This window comes from Trachemys scripta, chromosome 9 (assembly GCF_013100865.1).
Source record: "Trachemys scripta elegans isolate TJP31775 chromosome 9, CAS_Tse_1.0, whole genome shotgun sequence".
Taxonomy (NCBI): domain Eukaryota; kingdom Metazoa; phylum Chordata; order Testudines; family Emydidae; genus Trachemys; species Trachemys scripta.
The window spans coordinates 15107274-15130411 of record NC_048306.1 but is presented as its reverse complement, the minus strand read 5'-3'; the positions used below and the strand labels follow the sequence as shown (position 1 = coordinate 15130411).

At 39.1% G+C, this 23138-nt stretch overlaps 1 protein-coding gene across 1 annotated transcript in view; it reads left to right on the top strand.

Annotated features, from left to right (window-relative positions):
* The window catches only part of TENM1 (teneurin transmembrane protein 1), a 778425-nt gene that overhangs the window by 622812 nt on the left and 132475 nt on the right, over positions 1-23138 (top strand). Inside the window, exons 14-15 of the mRNA XM_034781757.1 lie at positions 17909-18094; positions 19347-19370. Of these exons, the coding sequence (XP_034637648.1) occupies positions 17909-18094; positions 19347-19370 (210 nt within the window). The remainder of the gene's footprint in view (positions 1-17908; positions 18095-19346; positions 19371-23138) is intronic.

The following is a 23138-nucleotide window of genomic DNA, read 5'->3' as shown; positions in this document are numbered from 1 at the left end:
TGGGATGATATTTTTAATGGTGCGTGCTATGTACAATGATTCTGGATTACAATGCAGGTGCCTACAACTAATTTGAGATCAAAAGTGCAGTGGTTTGTATGTGTTTCCAAGCTCATTTTACCATCTGGGGAGCACTGAGATAGTCCATGGGTAAATGGGGTGTTTTTACATTTTACTCATAAAAAATGTTATGTTGAACCTTTACCTGGATTAACACTTTGTTGCCCAAAGTGGGCGAAAGGTTCTTTTAACCTATAAACATGTTATGTAAAATTATTTTTGACTAGATTGAAAGGACTTCACCTGCAGCCCCTTCAACTCTGGCTTAGATCAATCTATTCTTCTACGTGACATTGGCCAGACAAGAAGGTTTCCCTGACAGAATGTTATTGCAGAGCTTCTTCGGTGTCTGGAACCCGGCCTTTTCTTTCCCCTCTCCAACAAAGACACTAATCACAGATGCATCAGGGATAGTCTGGGTAGCTCATTTGGACAACCTACAAATTCAAGGAACTTGGTTCCCCAGATGATCTGGGGTTACATATTAACATCCAGGAGCTCAGAGCCATCAGACTGGTCTGTATGATGTTCCTGCCTCCAAAACTCGGTGCTGCAAATCTTCATCGATAACACAACAGCTATGTGCTTCTTAAACAAGGGGGCACAAGCTTCTGACCTCTCTGCCTAAATGCCATCAAATTATGGGCTGGGCTTGAAGCCATTAGAACAGGGTAACCCTGGTGGCTTTCATCTCCTGGGAGTCAGCAACAGCATAGCAGACTTTCTGAGCAAGCAATTCATGGTCTATCACAGATGGTCCTTATATAGGCCCATCATATGCCTGATAGTCTGTCTTTGGGTATCACCCATAATAGACTTGAATGCCACCAAGGAAATGCTAAGCGTGTCAAAATTCTTGCTCCTGAGCAGGCCTGAGTACAGAATAGTTCCTGGATGCTGTCATCCTTTAGTGGAGCCAAGTCTTGCTTTACTCTTTTCCATTGATTCCTCGGATTTGCAGAGTAATGTCCATGATCAAAAGAGACTAAGCCATGATCATTCTTATAGCATCTAACTGGCTATAACCATTTTGGTTGATAGGCCTGTTACAGATGTCCATTCAGACTCTGATCCAGCTCCCAGACTGCCCAGACCTGATCACACAGCACCACAGCCAAGTACTTCATCCAGATCCAGAGGCACTGCATCTGACAGTGTGACTGTTGTCTAAGTACCACAGACAGAGACTGCTCACTGTGGGTCCAGGAAATCCTGATACATATCAGGGCAGTATCTACCAGAAGGATGTATTCATCTAAATGGAATAGGTTCTTGACATGGCAGCCCAACATCGTCTGCTCCCAACCCAGGTCTCAGTAGTGAAGATCCTTGACAACTTAATTGCACTTAATACAGGCCAGCCTGTCATTCAGCTCTGTTAAAGTCCAGCTTATGGTGCTCTCAGCTTGTCATCTGGCTTTACAGTCATGCTTGGTCTTTTCTCAGCTCACATTATCGAATTTCTCAAAGTATTATTACCAACTTACCCACCTGTCAGAGAATCTACTCCTGCATGGGACCTTAATTTAGTCCTTCAGAGGTTTACGGGGCATCTATTCAAACCTCTCTCAGAATGTTCCCTGCATTTCCTCACTGTATAGATAGTCTTACTAGTGACTATCACTTAAGCCAGGAAAGTGAGTGATCATCAATATTAATGGCTGAACCCCTGTGGAACATTTCATAGGGACAAGGTGGTGCTATAACCTCACTCAAAGTTCATTGCTAAAGTGTCTCAGATTTTCATCTAAACCAGTCAGTCAACCTATCTGTCTACTTTCTGGAGCCACACTTAGCACTAGGATAAAAGAAACTGCACACATTAGATGTAGCCAGGATTTTTCTTTATTATATTGGAATGGCTAAACCATTCAGACTATTGCCCCATCTATTTCTAGCAAAAGCCTGGTGTTTTAAAGTTCAAGCCATCTCTTCACAAAGAATATTCAAATATATAACAAAATGTATCTCACTATGTTATCAGCTGGCTGGCATACCCTTCCCACTGAACATCATGGCTCACACCACCGCAGCACAAGCAACTTCCACAATCTGCTTCAGGAATGTGCCAGTATCAGAAATCAGTCAGGTGTTTACATGGTGTAACCAAGTGACTTTTGTCAAACACTATGTATTGCTAGGTCAGATGCCAAGTGTGAGAGAGCAGCACTTCAATCACTGTTTGACTGATGCAGTTGAAACTCCTCACTCCCATCATCCCAAGACAATACTCCTTGCTAGTCGCCTACAGTGGCTGACACATACTCGAAGAAGAAAGAATGATTACTTACCCCCTAGTACTGTGGTTCCTCAAGAACCAAATGTTGTTAGTCAGTGTGGATTCCACAGCCTGCTCTCCATCCCCACTTTTCAAGTCTTCAGCAACCAGGGTCTTTAAAGAATTGCAAGGGAAATGGGATTGGGTCATGGTCACTCCACCTTTTATGCCCTCACACAGGAGCACGAGGAAGCACAGGCGCACGTGTGGACATAGCAGATACTGCTATTTAAAAACAATCAGTCTCACACACATGAGATGTATGAGCACCTACTGTGTATCTGCACTGATCACAACATCTCGAAGAGCCACCATTACCGTAGGGTAAGTAACTGTTCCTTATAGCATCCTAATTACCTTATCCAATGGTTATAAAAAAGCTAGTATTTTTTCTCATTAGTCTTGTAAGCTAATTTTTTGAAAAGCAGATAATTCTTTGATGTAAAACAATGAAAATTAAAGCCCTGTAACATTACTCAGAATATAAATGTGAGTGCTTTATGTTCATAATGCTCTCCACACTGAGTTTTTATTCCTTTGTTCTTTCATTTTTGTCCCTGGATTTTCTCTTTGTTTATTGGTCCTTTGGCAACCTCAAGAGTGGAGACCTCTGAAGAAGTCAGAGATACAGGCTTTACCTTCCTTATAGTCATAAATTACTTAGCCATCTGACAGCTCATATGCACCAGAGACATCCATTTCCCATTTAATCTTCTCCTTATCCTAAGGGATGTGAACATAAAGCAGGAAAGTGATATTCTCTTTATGGTCAAACTCATTATAAACTAGTTTTTGTGAAAAACTCCTTTCCTGAAAAGAGCCATTCTTGGCCCTTTCAATGGCTCAGCAGCTGTATACCATATTGAATCCTTATCCAATTGTGGATATGTGTTAAATTCTGTTGTGTTCAGCTCCCCACCATATGGCTCACCTGACCTGTGTGGTATAGAGGTGTTGAACTGTACAGTTGGCAAAATAATAATAATAATTATTATTACTGCTAATAATGATAACTAGCTCTTATATAGCACACCTACAGAGTAGGACACTGATTCTAGTCCTATTAATGGATTATTTTTAATGCCACCAACAAACTCCACAATAACTGACTTTTTTCTCTCTAATTGTTTTAACTATAGTTTTAGGTCTTCATGTACAGAGTCTGATCCAAAGTTCTTTGAAGTCAATGGGAATCTTTCTGCTGAGTGCTTTGGGACCAAATGCTTATACCCAGATAGAGGCAGTTCTTCACATCACTCAGCATTCTGGCTGAATAAAGTAGCAGCAACAACAATCTATGAAGAGATACTCATCTAGTTCTGTGTCTGGGGGAATGTAGATGTAACATGGGACCTTGAGAGTAAGGGGCCTGTAACATGGGACCTTGAGACAAAGGGATAGAAAATGAAGACATGGGGAGAAAATGGAAGATAGAATACATTTTGTGCATTCACAAATGCCCAGTCCCATATTTATTCCTCTAGATCACGTTCATGGGTGAAAACAGGCCAGATATTCCAGTACACCTGGTGTAATTCCACTGAATCCATTGGCATTACTCCAGATTTACACCAATGGATATGGCCCAGTACGATTAGTAAGATGATAATGGCTGTTCTTTTTCATGTGTGCACATATCCCAAAGTGATTATAAGTAGATGTTATATATTTAGCATATCTATTTTGGTTCAGCTCTGCACCAGCAAAATTAGTGACAATTTCACAAAGGGTAAAAATAGATTGACACCATTTTTTTTTCTATCTTTTGAAACACAGAGCATCTTTAAAACTGAAGTTCTTTGAAAAAATACAAAATGTTGTAATCATAAATTGTAATGTGCAAAGTAGAATAATTTAAAAATAATTAGAAATACAAATTTTTAAAATAAGTGCTTCAAAGGAAAATGAGTGAAGGCATAATACAGCATATTAATATAGCGTAAGACATCTCAAATTGATTCAAAATTAAACAGCAAAAATTGCAACTTGAAAAAAAATACTTAGGTAAAACCATTACAGAGCAATCAAAAAACTCTTCAATTTAGGAAATTGCAAATTATGGGTGTCAGTCATTCTGATTTGCCAAGGACAAGGGTATTCACTCAAAACAACACTCAGTAGTGAAAATACCCTTGAAACATCTTTCAGTACATGAGGTAAACTGTCACATATTTTCTATAGCCTTTCTCTTTTGTTCTTTTTCATTCCGCATTTTTATAGTATTTCCTATTTTTAGCAAATTTAAGGATCTTTTTAATTATGTTACGATCATTGCTTTGTTCTGTAGGGAAGATTGGCATTCTTAATTTTGTCTAACTGTCCTCTTTAATTTGTGGGGAGTTGGTCTATTACTGCACTGCAAATTAAAAGGATGATTGAAGTTTCCCCTGTTGTACATTGTTTGACATTGTAGAAAAGCTCTTCTTGCCACTATATATTTCATTGAAAAGTACAAACTATGTGACCAGCTTGATCTGTGTTTCCTATAGAATTGTAAGAGTTTGCAAAATGCTATCTTGTGAATGAGATTCCTTTTAAAATAATTAGTAGCAGTAAAAGAATGGAATCCTTAATTCAATCATTGGAGAATATAAAATGTGAGAAATTAGGGCAGAAAGAAACACTGTAATCAATAATAATAATAATTATTAATAATCCACTGGGTGCTGAAACCAGACCAGGAGGAACCAAAAAGACCGATGCAGTCATTTATTGATTTAAGTGGTAAGGAGAGGTCAGGGGTGTGAAAGAGGCAATGAAGCATGCCAAACCTTGCTTGATCCCTGGTAGTACTTGAAGGAATGCCAAAAATATTGCCTCTTCTCCTCCCTTTCCCCCCCTTAGGCTTTCCCTCCATTCCCCCAGTCCTCTTTCAACCATAATTGAAAATATCTACCTTTAAAAAAAACGAATAATTTTGATGTGCTTGGTAGTGACACTTTGTCTGCTTCTATAGCTATTACCCGTAGATGGTGCTAGATCTAATATAAAAGAAATCAAGGGCAATATTGAAGCATCTGACAGGATTTTGTTTGGAGATGACAAAGTCTTTTCACTTTCTCTCACATATAGTAAACAGAGAGGCCAAGCAATGAATGTATATGGAGTCTGAGCTCTGCAGTAATAGCTGGTAAAAGTGATCTCTCTAGAGCAGGCGAGGCATCTGGCAGGGAACTGTGGAGAAGCTTGCATTGCCACTGACCATGCCATGATACGTAAGTAGATGGAGAGAGGGCTTGGGTCTCCAGTGGTGTCACTCTGGTGCCTTTTCCCAACATTAAACTACTTCAGAAAATGTAAAGAAAAACAACCTCCAAAGAGCCTAGATGGCTGATGGAATTATTAATGAGATACAGAACCTTTCACCTCTCAGTTCACAGGATCAATTCCAACTCAACTTTGAAAGATGAAAGTCTTTACTCTCAGACCGCTGCTGAGTATTTGTGCGGTGAGATGTTGGATTCAGTTTATTATGTAATAGCCTGGTAACTGTTTTACAGTTGCCAGTAATTACCACCCTTATTGGCAGGCCAAGCTGACAGGACCAAGAGTGAATGGCCACTGAGGCTCACTTAACTTCTTGTCACCTGGAGAATGGTCTTTCCAGATCATGGAGGAGGTCTGTTGGCAGGACAGTGTAGGGAAGCAGCATTGACACTTCATATTCTGTACCTGTTCTAGTTGTGATCCTGTCCACGGCAGGCCTGATAAGGGCACCGTAATGCACAGCATAGGCTAGGTATGAAAAGGGCACTGTATACTTACAGTTCGGTGTGAATTAATAGGTGGCCCTCTGACCCCTGGCATTTGGACAGGCCTGGGGGTTGGTTCACCCTCATACTGCACAACACCAAAGAGGTGATGAGCATCTTCCTGAAAACTGCAACTGGGAGCTATGAGCACGTGCATCCTAATACCAGGAGTAGGGCTTGTATCCTGAGCAGCTCAGGAAGCATTCATGGAAGCAGCTGTGAATCATACTATGGCAGCATTACCAAGAAAATAGACTCAGGCCTATAGTTGTTATAACCCCCAACACTCAGTCCGTCCAGCTGCCAGTTATTAAAATGTCCTGACTTGCTTTTCATCATGATCTCAATAGAGTGCAAAGTAATATCTCAGCAAAAAATGACTTATTGTAACCCTCCTCGCCCCCCCTCACCCCGCCCACGAGCCAGCCCCTCCAAATTCACACAGGGTCTATGCATTTAAGCAAAAACCTGTGAGTTTGGAGGGGCTTGTTCACTTAGTTTAGATCTTTGGCAGGAGCTTGCTGTTTCAGTAGTGTCCAGACAAATGCAGCATTCTTTTCAATCGGGCCTTCCTAGTCATTGTCATTTTAAGCCTCATCTGACCTCGACAACAACCACATACTTCGATTATTTTTGTTCTGACTGAAAATGTCCTTCATAAAAGCTAGTGACTCAAAATGACATCCCTTGCATTCAAAGGGTTTTTTCTCCTAGTCAGAATCCAATAAAGGGAATTTTTGTTTTATGAACAAATAGCATTAAAATTTGGCTAGACTAAGGAAGTACAAACACATTTTATTGAAACATTTACTTTACAATTCAGTGCAAGTTGATTGTTTATAAGAGGCAAGTTTATAGTTCAATCAGCATGCTTAAATTTTGTATTTCCTTCGGAAATTAGTTTCTAAACCATGCTGTGCACTTGAAGGCATAAAGTCCCTTTTATGCTATGTTTTAATTTTCCTTAATACATTGTGGTATCAAAGTTATAATATTCCCCTTTAGGATCTGCTGACTAAAATTGTGTTGCACAAATCCCTCTAGAATAGTACTTTTTAAAATATTTTATTGTAGTGGCACGATAAATTTAAAAAGCTATCATGAAAATATAGGCTACAATAGGCTACACAGGGAAATATTCCACAAAGGTTAATTTGTCTCTGAAAATAGAAAACTACCGTCTATTAGAAGGTTAAATGATGCAAGCTCCATGCATGTTTCTCCTGCATATTGCTTTATATGGCTTGTTGATTAGTTAGCTAATCCCAGGCGTGACAATGCAAACAGTAGAATTCCTGGCTCTAGTTCACAATAAAGATTTTTGCTTAAAAATGTAGACCTAGTAATTCTTTTAAAAATGCAAACCAAAATAAGTGAAATATTACAGTAATTGAAAATACATGTTACTGGAGATGGATCAAAGACTCCATGTACATTATCCCACAACAGACATTCATGCATGCCCTAGTCCCATGGCTTTGAAATCTTGGCTATTTAAATGAACAGATCATCATGGTATAAAACAGAAGTTCCCACACTGTGGTCCAAGGACCACATTCTGATGGTCTTCAGAAAGTTGTCAGTCCACACAGTGCTTGGCTCATCCTTGTTTCCAGCTATTTCTACAGGCACTCAGCCTCTTGATTGCAGCAACTACTGCTAAGAGGAAACAGAGAGGAGAGACAAGCTGCCTTTAGGTATCATGTGGTTGGTCAGCATGTCCAGGAGAGAGAGAAATTCAACAAAACAATGCCTGCAGAGAAGAGTATCAGGAAGCAGGGGGGCTGAGAAGAATGGAGTGGGTGGCAGAGAAGCATGTGCAAGGGAGAAGGGAGAGACAGAGGAACCAAATGGGACACAGTGATTCACTTTTCAAAATCTGCAAAATACTTATCTCACAGACAACAGTTAAATACTTTCCTAAAGTTATTTTTTCCATGTAAACAATTGTTCTAGCAGCTAAAGGAATGTTGTGTGATTGCAGAAGGGATGGTGACATGTGACAGTTACTGCGGTTCTTGCTACGAAAAGTACAAAAAACTAAGAAGAAGTAAACTGTGCTGTGAATGGGTGCTGTTGTCAGAAAAATGGTACGGTGTTGTGTGCTAGGAGAGTGGGCTGCAAGTTTTTTAATCAGGTGGGAGACTGATGGAGCTTTGTACCTAGTCATAAGCTATGGCTGTTTCAGGAATGTGTTCACATATACTGTATGTCTTTGCTGAGATACAAATAATACATGTCATGAGCTCATAGGGTTGCTATCTTGTTAAAGCAAAGTGTAGTTCTTCCCTGAAAAATGACTCTAACAGCAATGTGGACATTGTCTCTTTGTTTCCATATTAAATTAGCTCAGTTTACAAGTAAAACAAGATACTTTTTTTTTTTAACTGCCAGCCCAGATCCCTCAACTTAGGCTCTGAAAGTCACACTGGGTATGTCTACTAAGCCCAGGTCTGTGGGACCCAGGCTTGTGGACTCAGTGTTTCCAAGCCTGTGCTTGAGTGTCCACTCTACATTGCAAACCTGGGTTTACAATTCCTGAACCCATCTCACAGTGTGTTAATACATCTATGCGGCACTACACAGACCACCTGGCATGGGTCTGCATCATCAGTTGCATCCTTGCTGCAAAATGACAGGGCTTGCACCTGAGTCATGGCAGAATTCGGGCTCTGACAACCCCCCCCCCCCCAACAGGATCCTAGAACCCACGTCCTGAGTACTTGCTGGCCTGACTCAGACTGATTTGTTGTTTTTTTTTCTGAGCCAGAGTCCAGGCTTAGAGTACAGTGTAGACATACCCACTGTGTCCTTTACTTCTCAGCATCATCTCCCATCCAAACTTAGCCATCAGTTGCACATATGCAGGCCTGGGGCTGCCTTTGGGTTTGCACAGTTGCATTTGAATTGAAATTAATAAATAATTCTTTCAATTATGTATGATAAGGAATAGTGCCCTCCCTCTCAGCAGTGTTGGCTTCGCAGGGGTAGCAGGAGTAAACAGCAGTAGAAATGTATTTTTGTTACTACAGTCAGATAAATCATTTTTCTTTGTAGGCCATATTCTAAGGTTAATTGAGTGAATTGCAGTTGTTGTCTACTATGTATAAACAGTACTTTAAAATCATGTTTCTTCTTAATTTAGTATTACGGATAGAACTGATTAAATAATTCATTGGGAATCATGTAGTCTCTGAATTTAGCCTTTTTCAATAATAGTAATAATAATTAATAACTTTCCTATTCTCAAATTATCCATGAACCATTTTGGGCTTAACTATGGAAAATTCCTGATCCAGTCCTGTTCCCAGAAATGGCTGTTCTCAAGGTTTAAAGAAGCAGTTAAGCCCATCTCTGTCAGCTTTACCAAACTTACCTAATGGATAAGCTCTTTGCTTATTTAATTTTTTTCTAATTAACAGCTTGTCAACTTCCAAGGCCTCCTTGGACGCATTTCTCACTAACTTTACTATCTATAATGTCTTTCACTGATTCCCATTTGCATGTCATGGTACAGCACTGACTCAGTGGTTTCACTTCTTTCCCCAACCTTCATGTCTACCCGGCTTCTGGCTTCAATCTTGCATCTGTGGACCTCACGTCTCAGGAACCCTGTATTGCATTTTCCTTCTACCAGTGAATTCCTCCATGCAGCCTTGTCTTCCTGTTTCTATAACAGTTCTTCTATCCTACTCATTACTGGCTCAAATTCACTTTTTTGCACTGCTCCCTCGCTAGTACTCTGATTGAACAAGCCATACATAGAAAATTATATGCACTGAAAGAAATTTCCTCCTGTTGTTCCCAGATTATTGGGAAGCAGTTTACAGAGCTTGTTAGCCAGAGCATGAATCTCTAGTGACCATTGTGTAGCTGCTCTGCTTACAGCATGTAAGGCTGAAACAAAGTAATTGAGATAACTGTGAAAAAGGACAGTATTTGACAAGGAAACCTCACATACATTTACTTGAGAAGCCCAGTATAAAACAGTTAGTCTGGACAGAGCACTATGGGGTTCCCGCCTCACCCCTGTGTCAGTGTAATCTTCCCTGCTATTAGATTACGCTTCTGTTCATTTATTTTAAAACATTTCCCACAAGTCTTATCTGACCTGTCAACCTGTATCATCTCCAGATCTGAAAAAGAAGAAAGAGACAAATTCTGCTGTTAAAACCCCTTGTGAGTCAGACAGCATAATTGTATTTCTGTTTTACACCAATATCATGGCTTAGTAAACAAAGCTATACCCAATGGTGAATGTGTTAATGCTTCTCAGTGGTATCAATTTCCAGAGCTTTGGTTCCATGAAATGAAATATCTATTGGTATGTTTACCATTGCCAGTCCAGATTCATAAGGTTGCATTGATTAGATTTTTGAACTGTAAAAATCAATACAGGTTGGGTTTTTTTATATACAAATTGGATTTGGATCAGGAAGAAAATATTCCACAGATGAGGAGAAATAAAACTGGACAGAAAAACTTCTTTGTCTGTCTAGTGATTATTTTCTTACACAAATTGTCAAGAAAATTAAGGCTCCAAGTTTGCAAAAGGTACTTTCCAAATTAGTCTAGCATTATGAGTAATTGTATTAAAATTTTAAAAATCCACTTACATGCAGATATTTTATAAGGTGAGCAGACTATACCCTATAATACCCTAGCTGGTGGGATTGTTGATGGCAGCATTCCTAATGGAAATCAGGAAAACTGTTTTTTGAGTACTTAATGCATCATAAATGTATCCATTGAGATGGGGTAAGATTATTTCCAGAAAGCAATTAATACAGTTACTCCAGTGATGGGGAGGCATTATTATGAGTAACTTACAAAAAGATACAGCATCTTTAGTTCCAATGTTTTTCTATTTTATGTGGTTTGGGCTGTGGCACTATGATGGGGTAATCTGCCTACCTTCAGGATAGTGGTGCCTAGTGGTCAGCCCACCCCCATCATGTGGAGTGGCCCATTAAGATTGTGAAAGGTCTGATACACACACACACACACACACACACACACACACACACACAGATCTAGGAGATATTGATAAAGAGGAAGTGTCCCAGGAATAAGTAGTGCTTGGGAGGAAATCTCATTCCTGTGTCTTTAAGGGCCTGGGACCAGGAGCCTTGTGGAGAAGGTGGAGTAATGTTCCCCTCTTACCCAACCAATTGGAGATAAACTGGGGGATGGGGCCAGCATAAATGCTGCCCCCTCCCTTATAGCAGGGAAGACACCAGCAGGAGAACACTGGTCTGCTGAACCCTCTGAGGGCTAATTGGGGGGAAAGAAGCCATCTGAGGGAGAAGTGGGCTAAAATCCTGCAGCTGGCTAATTTAAAACTAGGATTGGTAGAATTCTGTTTTTTTTAATAATTTTGATGGATAATATTAATGTTTACTTTTCAGCATTTTTTTATTTGTATCAATAGAAATTTTCACAGTTGTGGGAAATTTATGAGGAGCTCAGACAATGGGAGGCAGACAATACTTATTTAATGGCAGTAGACATTGAGATTCAAAAAGTTAAAATTTTATAACCGTTAAACACAAATTGCCAATATCGCATGTCAAAGTATACAGAGTAAATGTCCTTAAATCAAACTTTAATAAGTTCTCTAGCAGCATTTTTCTTTCTTTGCCTATCTGTAAATTTCAGTTAGTATCGATGGAAATATTTTTTCATGGTTTGTGTGCATGTGGTGAAATTAATGTTTACCAATATTTACCCATCAAATCAAATCCTTCCAAACCTACTTACAACCCAGCTCCAAGAAGGAGAGCTGGGGACTCCTGGCTTAAGAAGAGACAGAGGGACTGGCTAATTTATAGCCCAGCTTCAAGGAGGAGAGCTGAGGACACCTGTTTTGAAAGAGGTGACTGAGGAGTATCCTATTCCATGAGTAACCCTTTAGAAACCAATGAGACTGCTCATCGAGTAAGGCATTCCTTAACATGAGCAATGGCATGACAATCGTCTGTATTCACTAGGCACAATTAAAAGCGGAAGCATTCAACATTTTGCAGTTTCCAATAAATCCACCATTAATCACAGTTGCAGTAATGATTTTTGGGACAAATCTAACAAACAGACAATACAGAAGAGAGAGAGGAAACTGGGGTATCAGTCAGGTTCGTTGATTCCCATTCCTCTTCCTCTTGGCCAACCATTCAGGCAGTTGCTGTCATGAGTGTTAACAGTCCAATTAGAGTCCAGGGTCTACTTATACTGGACTATTATATATTATAGCTTTAATTCATAAAACATTTCACATACAGGTCTAGCTCCTCAGCTCATGTTAAATCAGCACGGCTGCATTGAAGACAATGATCCGAAAGAGAACCTGCCCTAAAAACAGTTTAAGTCTAATCTTTCTTCCCATGGTAAACACCTTAGCAGGGTGTTTCCCAGCAATAAGACAATATTTTAAAGCCTGCAGGCCATGGGGGAATAAGAAAAATTAAAAGCAGACCAAATAATGAGAAGAAATCAAGAAAACAAAGCGACAGAAAGAAAATGATGGGGGAGAAAGAGGGAGGTAGTCTGTAAAAATGTTGGATGATTTGTGAAGTATAAAAGGAAGTCCATGTGTTTCCATCACCTAGCTGACACAACAATTCCATCAAAAGCCCCAGTGTAAACATAGTTATACCAGCAAAAAGTCCTTTTGCCAATATAACTTATTTCATTTGGGGGAACTGGAACCTTTTCTAGTGTAGGCAATGCCTCCATTTGGTGTCATTCAGAAATAGCTCCATCACTTTTGAAACTTGCAATTTAAGTTTTGAACTTTTGTGGGAGAAAAAAATATATTAATAAAATCAGTTGCTGAAAAATGAAAGACTGAACAGAGTTGTCTCCAGGACACAGCAGGCAGGTAATTTAAAAAGCTCAGGAATATTGTTGAAATTATTATGCAAGCTTATTAAATGCAATGTATATTTAAATTGAAAAAAAACTTTCTTTATTAGGCCTAGATAGGTGAATTTTCATAGCCTCCAGCAGTTAAGCATATTGGGTAAAAGTTGGGTTAGATTAATTTCTAATCTTTATGGAAATCCATTTTTTAATAAATGGATTTCCAAGTTATGAATATGACACTTACGGGTTTAGAATATCTGTAGCACAAGGTTCATCATTTAAATATGTGGGAAAGTAAAATGAAAGTGTTTTTTGTTTTAAGATTATTTGAAAACTTTTGTTGACATATATTTTTATATTTTAACATAATGTTCTAGCTGAGTTATTCCTGAAGTGTGTTGAAATAACGTAGAAATCTTATCATTAGAAACTATAAAATATTTAGCTTTAATTTTCTTTTTCCTATGATGCAGTTAGAAACTTCTTATAAAACACAGTTAAGAGAACTCATTGTTGACTTAGATAATTAAAATAAAGAATATGAAGTGAATTTTTAATGCTTTTTTAGATTAGCCCCAGAATGATCAATATATTTGTCTCCTTTTCAAGAATATCCACCAATAATGCTTCAGACTGTATATGATGTCTTCTAACAAAATTAATGAACATTCAGAATTAAGGACATGTCAGTAAAAATTCCTAACTGCTTCAGTTGAACATGGTTTTTTAGACGTCGCTTGCTCATTAGTTGGTGGAAGGCTGAGGAGTCTGAATGCTAGATGTGAGACTATATCTCATAAAAGCCTGTAAGCAGAGGTCAGTTTGAGCCAGAGGCACTCATCAGCTGAGGCAAGTGAGACACAACTTAACCAAGAATTCCCAACGGCTTCAAAATACATTATGCCTATTCTATGTTATTTAATTGCTGAATAGATACAGATTTGAGGACAAACTGTGATTGGATTTAAATGTCACAGCTCTTTCTCTCCAGTAGCGAAATGCAATGTAAGAAAGTTCGAAGAATGTAGTGCTTGATGCATGAGGCTCAAATCTTGATATAGCTAATTGTGCCTCAAGAAGCGGTCTTGCTACCATGGCAATTTACCATGCCCAGGAGTCACTTTATAAGGGTATTACTGTGGTAACCAGTGCTTGGTGAGGCCATGGAAGGATTGTAGAAGTTAAGTCTGGGCTGCAGAGGGCGGGAATGGGGCCTGCACTTTCCGGGCCCCTCCCCTGGGGGTAGACCCTGTGCATGTGGACAATGAACCACCGCCGAGCCCTGAGAGCACCTTGTGCTTTGTCACCTCTGAGTAGCAAAGGGAGTAGCAGCACCTGTTCCCACATCCGCCTGTTGCTTATCACTAGAAATAAACTAACCTTTTAATAACCACTAAATTATACACTGTGTGGGAGTGGAAATAACTCTTTTGTGATCTGTGCTTCACCTGTCAAAAAAGTCACGAAGGGTCACTGGTTTGAGGCAGTTCCCAGCACTCTTCCAACACATTGCTAGAAGTCCTGTCAGTTTCTGCAGAACCTAAGGTTTTATTTAATAACAAAATGAAGTCCTTAGCCCTTATGGTTGCAAAGATCTTGTTTCAGTTATGAAGTGGTGCAGTGCAGATAAAAACCCTGGGCCAGATCCTCAGTTTGTGTAATTGTAGTGGCTCAATTAACTTCAATGGAGATCAGAAAATTTACACCGAGGATCTGGTCTGTTAGCCAAATGGCAATCCCCCACACACCTGCACAGTTATAGAAAGTCCAAGTACAGCTGAACCATTTTTCTTCTGTGCAGTAAGGCAAGCCATGCAGAAGAACACCACACAGAAGATTTAGAGATGTGACAAGGAGGTGCAGGAAATTTCATTAATGGATCCATTATGTAAAGTGACAAGCCTAAACTCTTCTATGTAGAGAAGGAGCTTCACAAATATAGTGTGTTACCCTATAGGTGGTATAAGTGATTGACAATGGAATATAATACACAAAGCCTCAGGCTGGTGGGATATTGCCCAATAGAATTCACGTTTTGAATCCAAATTGGATTTTTTTAAATTATAGTAGTTTATTGTGCATTTTAAGGAGCAATGGAGTGGAAGGAAATGCAGTTTTTTCCTAATTTACCTCTCTGGTTGGCTTCTTCTCATTTCAATTTATAATCGTGTTTTCGCGGAGCCATAGTAGCTGACACTTGCCTATCAGGCTCAGTTAAATCCAGGATATTTTGCATTGCTCATCTGGGGTGGTTCTGAGTCCTTAAAGCATCTGTTGTTGTGGAAGGAAGAACAGACATAATTTAACAAAGGGTCCAGTATCGCAATTACATGATCTTTTGGCTTTTTTATGATGTGACATTTATGGACAGAATTGTCTGGGACCATCTACCTATTTTGGGGTTTTATATTCTGCTCATCACTGTAATATCTCAGCACCATCCACTGTGGAGTATTCTTTTGTTTAACCTCCTATGCGAACATGGTCTACCAGGACAAACAGAAATTCAGTCAGCTAGTGTTTCTCCCAGTTTGAGGGATTTTATGCATGTTTTTCTCCAGGAGGAACTAAAGAGTTTATGTGTTGGATATTCAAAACAAGGTAGCTTGAACTGAAAGTGCATGCTTAGTTATATTTATTAGGCGAGCTACTGCTTTTAAACTGAAATCTCTGTGCTTGTGCTACTTTGCTGTAGTTAGAATGGTCATTAGATTTGATTTCTGGTGCCTTGCTTGAGAACAGAAATCTATGGACACTCATGAGAACTGTGCTTGGATCTCCCAGCCTGAAGAATCCATCTCTAGTGTCGTCTTAAACCACATTTTTAGGAGCTTAATATTAAATAATTGAAATAATGATGGAAACCTGAGAGTTCAGACTCTGCCCACAGAGTGCTGATGTGTCAAGTGGTTGAGCAAGAAGAGACAACTGAACGAAGTATCTTTTCTGCTTTGCAGCCTTATTATCAGAGAAATGTTGTTGAAGTTCACAATTCGCTTTCAAAGTAAAACAATGTCCGTCCTCCAGCACAGTCATTGCCCTCATTAGTTCATGGCAGGAATTGTTTTCAAATTTTCCTTTGATTTCTGAAGATATATGAAGAGATCACTGTTCTAGAACTGTTGTCCTTTTGACTGAGCAAAGTGAGGCCCTACACTCAATTTGATGGCATTTCTCTGTCTCAGTGCAGTGCAATGCAATAACTTGTGAACTCTGCATCTGATCTGTTCCAAAATGTCAGGAAATATTCTAGGCATCTGTGCCCAGAACCCCATTGAATTTGGTGAAAATCTGAAAACTTGAAACGGATATGGGGGATACATGGTGCCACTGGCATCTGATTAGGGGCACGAGGATTAGAGGAGAATGAGGGGGCACACAGAACCCCTGGCATGGGGGGCAGAATGCGGGTTGTTGGAACGGAGGGAGGCAGGCAATGGGAGTACTCAGAGCTGCTGGTATGGGAGAAGAGGGAAACAGAGAGAACACACAGAGCCTGGGCTTGTTATACTGGTTACACACACACACACACACACACACTGTTTTTAAAAGGTACTGCTGAATAAAACTATTCATGACCCTGAAACATTAAAAATGACATTCCAATACATATGTTGTAAATCACACAGCTGTCAACATCTGTAATGTTATTGCATGGTTTGGTTTTCATTACTTTTTTATTTCTGTTGAAAGATTGAAATTGATAAGGAATTTAAATATGTACTTTTAAAAAAAATCCTATAGAATGTCACTTTTTGTCATTACAGACATTCAAGGGGGAGTGTTTATATATAATAGTTCAAAGTAAGAAATTATCATTCTTTAAAACCTGTCAGGGGAAAATCTTTCCACCATTTGGTATGTTACATTTTTAAATCACGTTTTAAATCAGAACAGACATGGTTATTTTGGCTTATACTTACAGTGCTATCAACTAGCTTCTGAGAAGGAGGAGGAAACATTCTTCTGGCAGGTTAATTGCAGAATAACAAGCAAATTCTGTCTGCTGACACTAATTATTTTAAATAAATTTAAACTACATTGAGCCCTCTTATAATGAAACCATTCTTTTCACAGAACGACTTCACTCTAAGTGGAGGTAGAATTGCAATTGGCATGTTGTGATTTATTGAAACAATTCAGGACTTTTAATTCTCCTTCACTATGAATGGAATTTCACTAGGGTCCCATCAATGCAGAAAAATTTACTGTGAATAGAAATGACTTGCAAGAACTGATCTTGTCACCATGGAATAGCTTTTATAGTTTGACCAGCCAGCCATTGATGGGCAAGAGTAAAGCTTTTTAAACAGACCTTGAAAAACACTACAGAATTTGGGACGTATTCCTGTGATGAGGGGCCTATATGTTGGTAATATTGAATTTTTCCAGGGCTGTGGGTTGCTTGCTGTTTAACATATGTTATTTTCTTTCTGTGTATTAGCTCGTTGGCTTTTATTGCCATAAGTGAAGGCCACTACCAAACTGATTAATATTAATACCAAACTGATGTGATCACTTTGCTGTAATAGATTAGTCACACTTTGTCTTTTAACTCAATCCACCTGGACCCTGTACTTTGAGAACTGTTTAAATAAAAACTGTCCTAGATTTCTGAAAACACCTATCAGAATCAGGGATGGATGTGTGATACACTGGCTTAGGGCCTGATCCAAAATGCACCCAAGTAAATGGAAGTTTTATTATTGGTTTCAGTGGGCTTTGGAGCAGGGCCCTATGGCATGCAATTAGTGGCTGGCCCTAACAGATATAAGGCTTGCTACTTACCTGCTGCTAAAGAAGGAGTAGTTCATGTGGTTGCAGCCTGTATTTCATGATAAAAGTCCTGCATTCAATCACTCTTGATGACGGATGTCTGTATGCCTTATCAATGCATAGTCCATAACAAAACATAAAATTACCATCTAAAAGTATGTATTCTTTGAATCCCATATAGAATTATGCACTATGGACTGTGGTAGCCATGGTGTTTGTTCAAGAGGAATATGCCAATGTGAAGAAGGCTGGGTAGGACCAAGCTGTGAGGAACGTACATGCCACTCTCACTGTGCTGAACATGGCCAGTGCAAAGATGGGAAGTGTGAGTGCAGCCCTGGATGGGAAGGGGATCATTGCACCATTGGTAAGATTTTTATGTTGTTTTTTTCTAAAAGGCTGATTAGCTAATAGGAAGATCTGCCATCAACTTGAAGAGCCCTTGGAAAAATTAGAGAGCCAAATTCAGGCCTGGAGTACAGAGATGCCTCTCCACTGACTTTGATGGACTGGCACACACTTACACCAGATCTGTATTTGTCCCACAGTGTGTGGTCAATGCAGCTTTTGCTTTACATGCAGCATTACTGACATAATAGTTGGAAATATCAAATCAAAGATATATATATAGATAGATAGATAGATAGATAGGTTACATTCTAATGCACATCTGAACTACATTCCTATAGGTACTGAGAATCATAAAAAATACTTAAAAATTATTAATAGAAGTTGTAGGGGATGAAACTAGCAGGCAGCTTAAATAAGTCTAAATCTGCTGCCTTCACATCAGAGCATTTAACTATTTTGCTTGTCACAAGAGATGGTTTTACAGCAGCCGACTACCACAATATTGTTAATAAGTTAAAGCTTATGACTCTTTTCAGAAGTCATTATTCAGCTGTACAAATGTTAATTGTTATATTTTAATAAAATGTGACACATTTTTACAAAGCTTAATAGTGTTTCTTGCCAAAATGTCATTACTGTTTTCCCAGAGCATTCTTATTCTTAAACATTTTAATTGCATGTAAGAGACCAGGATACCTAATTTTGAGAGGTAGGTAGTCCAGACTTTCATGCTTTGCAAATACAGTGCCTATCTTTTTTCTTTTCTGTATTATGAAAATTTGGCTTTTCCTCATTTAATTAAATGGCAAAATTCTATAGCCAGTGATTCAATTACCTTATAATACCTGCTTATAGGGAGTAAAATTGATAAAAAAAAATAAAGAGAATTTTCTTTATTGTTAGTAAAAATTATTTTGTTCAAGAGATTTGGTTTTGGATTTAAAAGGAAGATAACTAAGCAATGACTGAATTAAGTAGAAGGCACAGCTTGCATTACACATGGTAGTGCCCATAATATTAAAGAACAATAACTGAAGAACACACGTAGCTCCAATTATTGTTTATTGCTATATGAGTCCTTTCTGACATCCTGGATAACAAAATCAGATATTTGTTTTATTCAAAGTCGTAAGAATAGACCTGATTTGCAATAAGAGAGAGGCACTTTATCTTAACCAAAGTATGGTAAACTATTAGCAAATGGTTTCTTTGTTTTCATTCTGGTGCAGAAATTCAGTCTATCACAGTTTTGTTTTTTCTTTTTTAAGCTCACTACTTAGATGCTGTGCGAGGTAAGCTTTTCATATCAGCATTGCAATGGAATAATGAAAGGATACAAAAGTGTTGGGAATGGGGGTATTTGTGTGACTTGTTCCCTTTTGAGCCTCCTACTTCCTGTACTGTTAAGATACAATATTTATTCAGGATAAATCAAATGGATGACTGGATAGGTAGGTATATATTTACAGAGAAGTGTAGTTTATCTAACAAAATATCAGTACATTCTGCATTCTTAGCTCTTTATATTGTCCCAATATTTCATCAGAAGCAGAGGTGTCTAAAGTAAGCATGACTGGAATGTTGCTTTCGCATTTGGTTACCAATTTCCATATATATGTAATATGCTACGTGAGACGAGTCAGATTTCTGCTCATGGTTTCCATTCACGGAGTGATGACAGCACTGAGTACTTGGTATTACCGGAATAATTTGTGTCAAACCTTCCTTCTATTAGAACAACATTTCCATATTTTTATCATCTGCAGCTAGAGAGTAGGTTTCATTTGTGAAGGAAATATGCTTCTCTACGACTTTGGAGGTGGGGGAGAAATGTAAAACCACGCATGTTTTAAAATATGGCATTGTACAATACTGTGTGAGGTTTTGAGTTATCAGAGGGATTTATAAATATTTCCTCTACCCCACACCCACATTAGTTGCTGCTTTGAGCAATTTGTGTGTTTGCCCTTTGGCAGAAAACTCTTTCTAAGCTAGAGATGAAATACTTTATTAAACCATTCCAGACCCAAAGAGCTAAATTCTGTGTTGATTTGCACCCTGTGCATGTCCTTTGACATGAATTTGCTCTGCAGGGCCTATGGCTTGTTTCTGGCCCTACATGTCTGTCTTTCATGGTTTGGAAGCAATCTCTCAGTCCTAGCCACACTGTTGTGTAAGAAATCACGCTGTCTCCTGGGAAGATGGCTCTCAGCAGAGATATCAGACGAAGCAGGATTCCAAAAAGGATTGGACACTTATTTATGTATTTATTATTTTATCTCTTCAGAATTAAATAACAATAAAAAATGACCATACAAAAACCCCTAGGTTACCTGAGAATTATTAGATTTACATTCATAAAGGACAACCACCCGCAGCAAAATATAATCATTAAATATACCAATAATGAATGAACTCAGCTGGCCAATAAATCAAAAGAGAAAAACAGCCCCTTTAATCTCCACGGGAACATACCCTCAACTTTCCAAAAAAAAAATCTATGAAATGAATGGCTTTGACAGTGTACTGGAAGATCGTCAAGATCAAGCTATTTCAGACCAACAAGGAACAAGTTCTAGAGTCCCAGGGCCCTTATAGACAACACCTTACTAGCAGACCCTCTCTATTTTATAATGAGGGGGGAAATATAGCTCAAGCATTCCTGCTGATGGCAACTATGGCAGTATGTCTTGGGGGGAGAGGTGATCCTTCAGGTAGGCAGAGGCTAGGAAATCAAAGGCATTGTAAGTCGTAAGTAACAATTTAAACTCTACCAGGAGAGCAATAGGCAGTTGATGCAGATCTTGGAGCCATGGTGTGACGTATAATTTATGTGGATAACAAGCACTATCCAGAGCTATAAAAGTAAGGATTAAAAAAGCAAAACACAAGGATCCTGGAAAGAAACCACCCTCTGACTTTTGGGAATTAGGAAAAAATGTTCTCTGTGTGCAAGCTGTTCTGTAATGCACCTTTCTCTGAAGCACATGATACTGGCCACTCTGAGCCAGAATACTGGACTAGATGGACCACTACAGAAGTTGGTCCAATAAAAGGTATTACCTCATCCATTTTGTGTCTCTAGGTGGACCACTGGTATTTAGGCTCTGTCTCTTTGACTGGCAGTTCCAAACACCTTTTGCAATATCTCCTTTAGTGGCTGCCAGAAACCCCTGCAGACTGAGTCTTCCTTTCCTCTTGGAATCAAATCTTTTCCTTTTGCAGAAGTGTCAACATGCACTTTCAGATATAGAGAGGCATTGAATTCCTGTGAGTCCGTTCTGGCAAAGAGAAAGCACTCGTTTATAAAGGGATGACACTTGTAGTGTTAAATTGATTGCTAAGCTCCATCCATCGTCCTTTGGCTCCCTGTGTGATAAGGTAAAGATCTGACAAAAATCTGTACTGGCACCAAACTATACAAGCAGATGGACATAAGTGGGCACATCCAAGAGATTATCTATCTGTCATACTGAGCAAGGAACCTAGTTGAAAATGCCAAAATTACTGTTAATTCAGAGTTTGCAAACCCTGGGGATGATGCAATTGATCCATTTTTAGATCTAGTTTCATAATTTACAGAAAGGAACCAAAACATTTCCTACAGCCACCAAAGGGCAAGTGTTTGTCTTATTTGAACTGGATACAGAGTTGTAAGGAAGTGGGAGGGGGCATTACAATGAAACCCCCCTGTGACGGGTTGGATCACAGAACCCCCCTTGGGAGCTGCCACCTGATGTGCCAAGACTACCTCTGCTCCTGCTTTCCCTGCCCACTCGGGAACACACCACCCTGTCTTGCTGAGCCAGACGCTCCCGTCTGCTCCAACAAAGACCCAGGGTCTGAATTACTTGCCCCAAAAGCTGCAGGTTTACCTGAAAGCAGCTAACAGAAGTGTTCTTGTCTTTAACACCCAGATGCCCAACTCCCAATGGGGTCTAAACCCAAATAACTCCGTTTTACCCTGTATAAAGCTCATGCAAGATAAAGTCATAAATTGTTCGCCCTCTATAACACTGATAGAGAGAGATGCACAGTTGTTTGCTCCCCCAGGTATTAATACATACTCTGAGTTAATTAATAAGTAAAAAGTGATTTTATTAAATACAGAAAGTAGGATTTAAGTGGTTCCAAGTAGTAACAGACAGAACAAAGTAAATCACCAAGCAAAATAAAATAAAATGTGCAAATCTATGTCTAATCAAACTGAATACAGATAATCTCACCCTCAGAGATGCTTTAGTAAGTTTTTTCCTCAGACTGGACACCTTCCAGGCCTGGGCACAATTCTTTCCCTTGGTACAGCTCTTGTTCCAGCTCAGGTGGTAGCTAGGGAATTCTTCATAATGGTCTTCCTGCTTTGTTCTCTTCCACTCCTTTATATTCCTTTTGCATAAGGCAGGAATCCTTTGTCCCTCTCTGGTTCCCACCCCTTCCTTCTCAATGGAAAGACACCAGGTTAAAGATGGATTCCAGTTCAGGTGACATGATCACATGTCACTGCAAGACTTCATTGCCCACTTGCCAGCACACATGTATAGAGGAAGACTTGCAGGTAAAACAGTGTCATCTGCAGACAATTGTCCTGGTTAATGGGAGTCATCAAGATTCCAAACCACCATTAATGGCCCACACTTTGCATAATTACAATAGGCCCTCCGAGTTATATTTCATATTTCTAGTTTTAGATACAAGAGTGGTACGTTTATACAAAAAGGATGATCACACTCAGTAGATTATAAGCTTTGTAATGATACCTTACAAGAGATCTTTTGCATGAAGCATATTCCAGTTACATTATATTCACTCATCAGCATATTTTTATAAAACTATATAGACTGCAACGTCACCCCCCCCCCCATTTTCCTTCCCTAGGAAAATACTTCAGAATGAATCAGAAAAGGCTTCCCTAGCCCTGCTCGGTTTGTGTGGGTTTCCACACCTACAGTATCTGCTGCTTCCAGATTCGCTCACCTAAAATTACTTGCCTACATTTTGTAAACTCATCTTTTGTGTCAAAGTTTCATATAGAAACTCTGTCATGAACACATGATTGATAC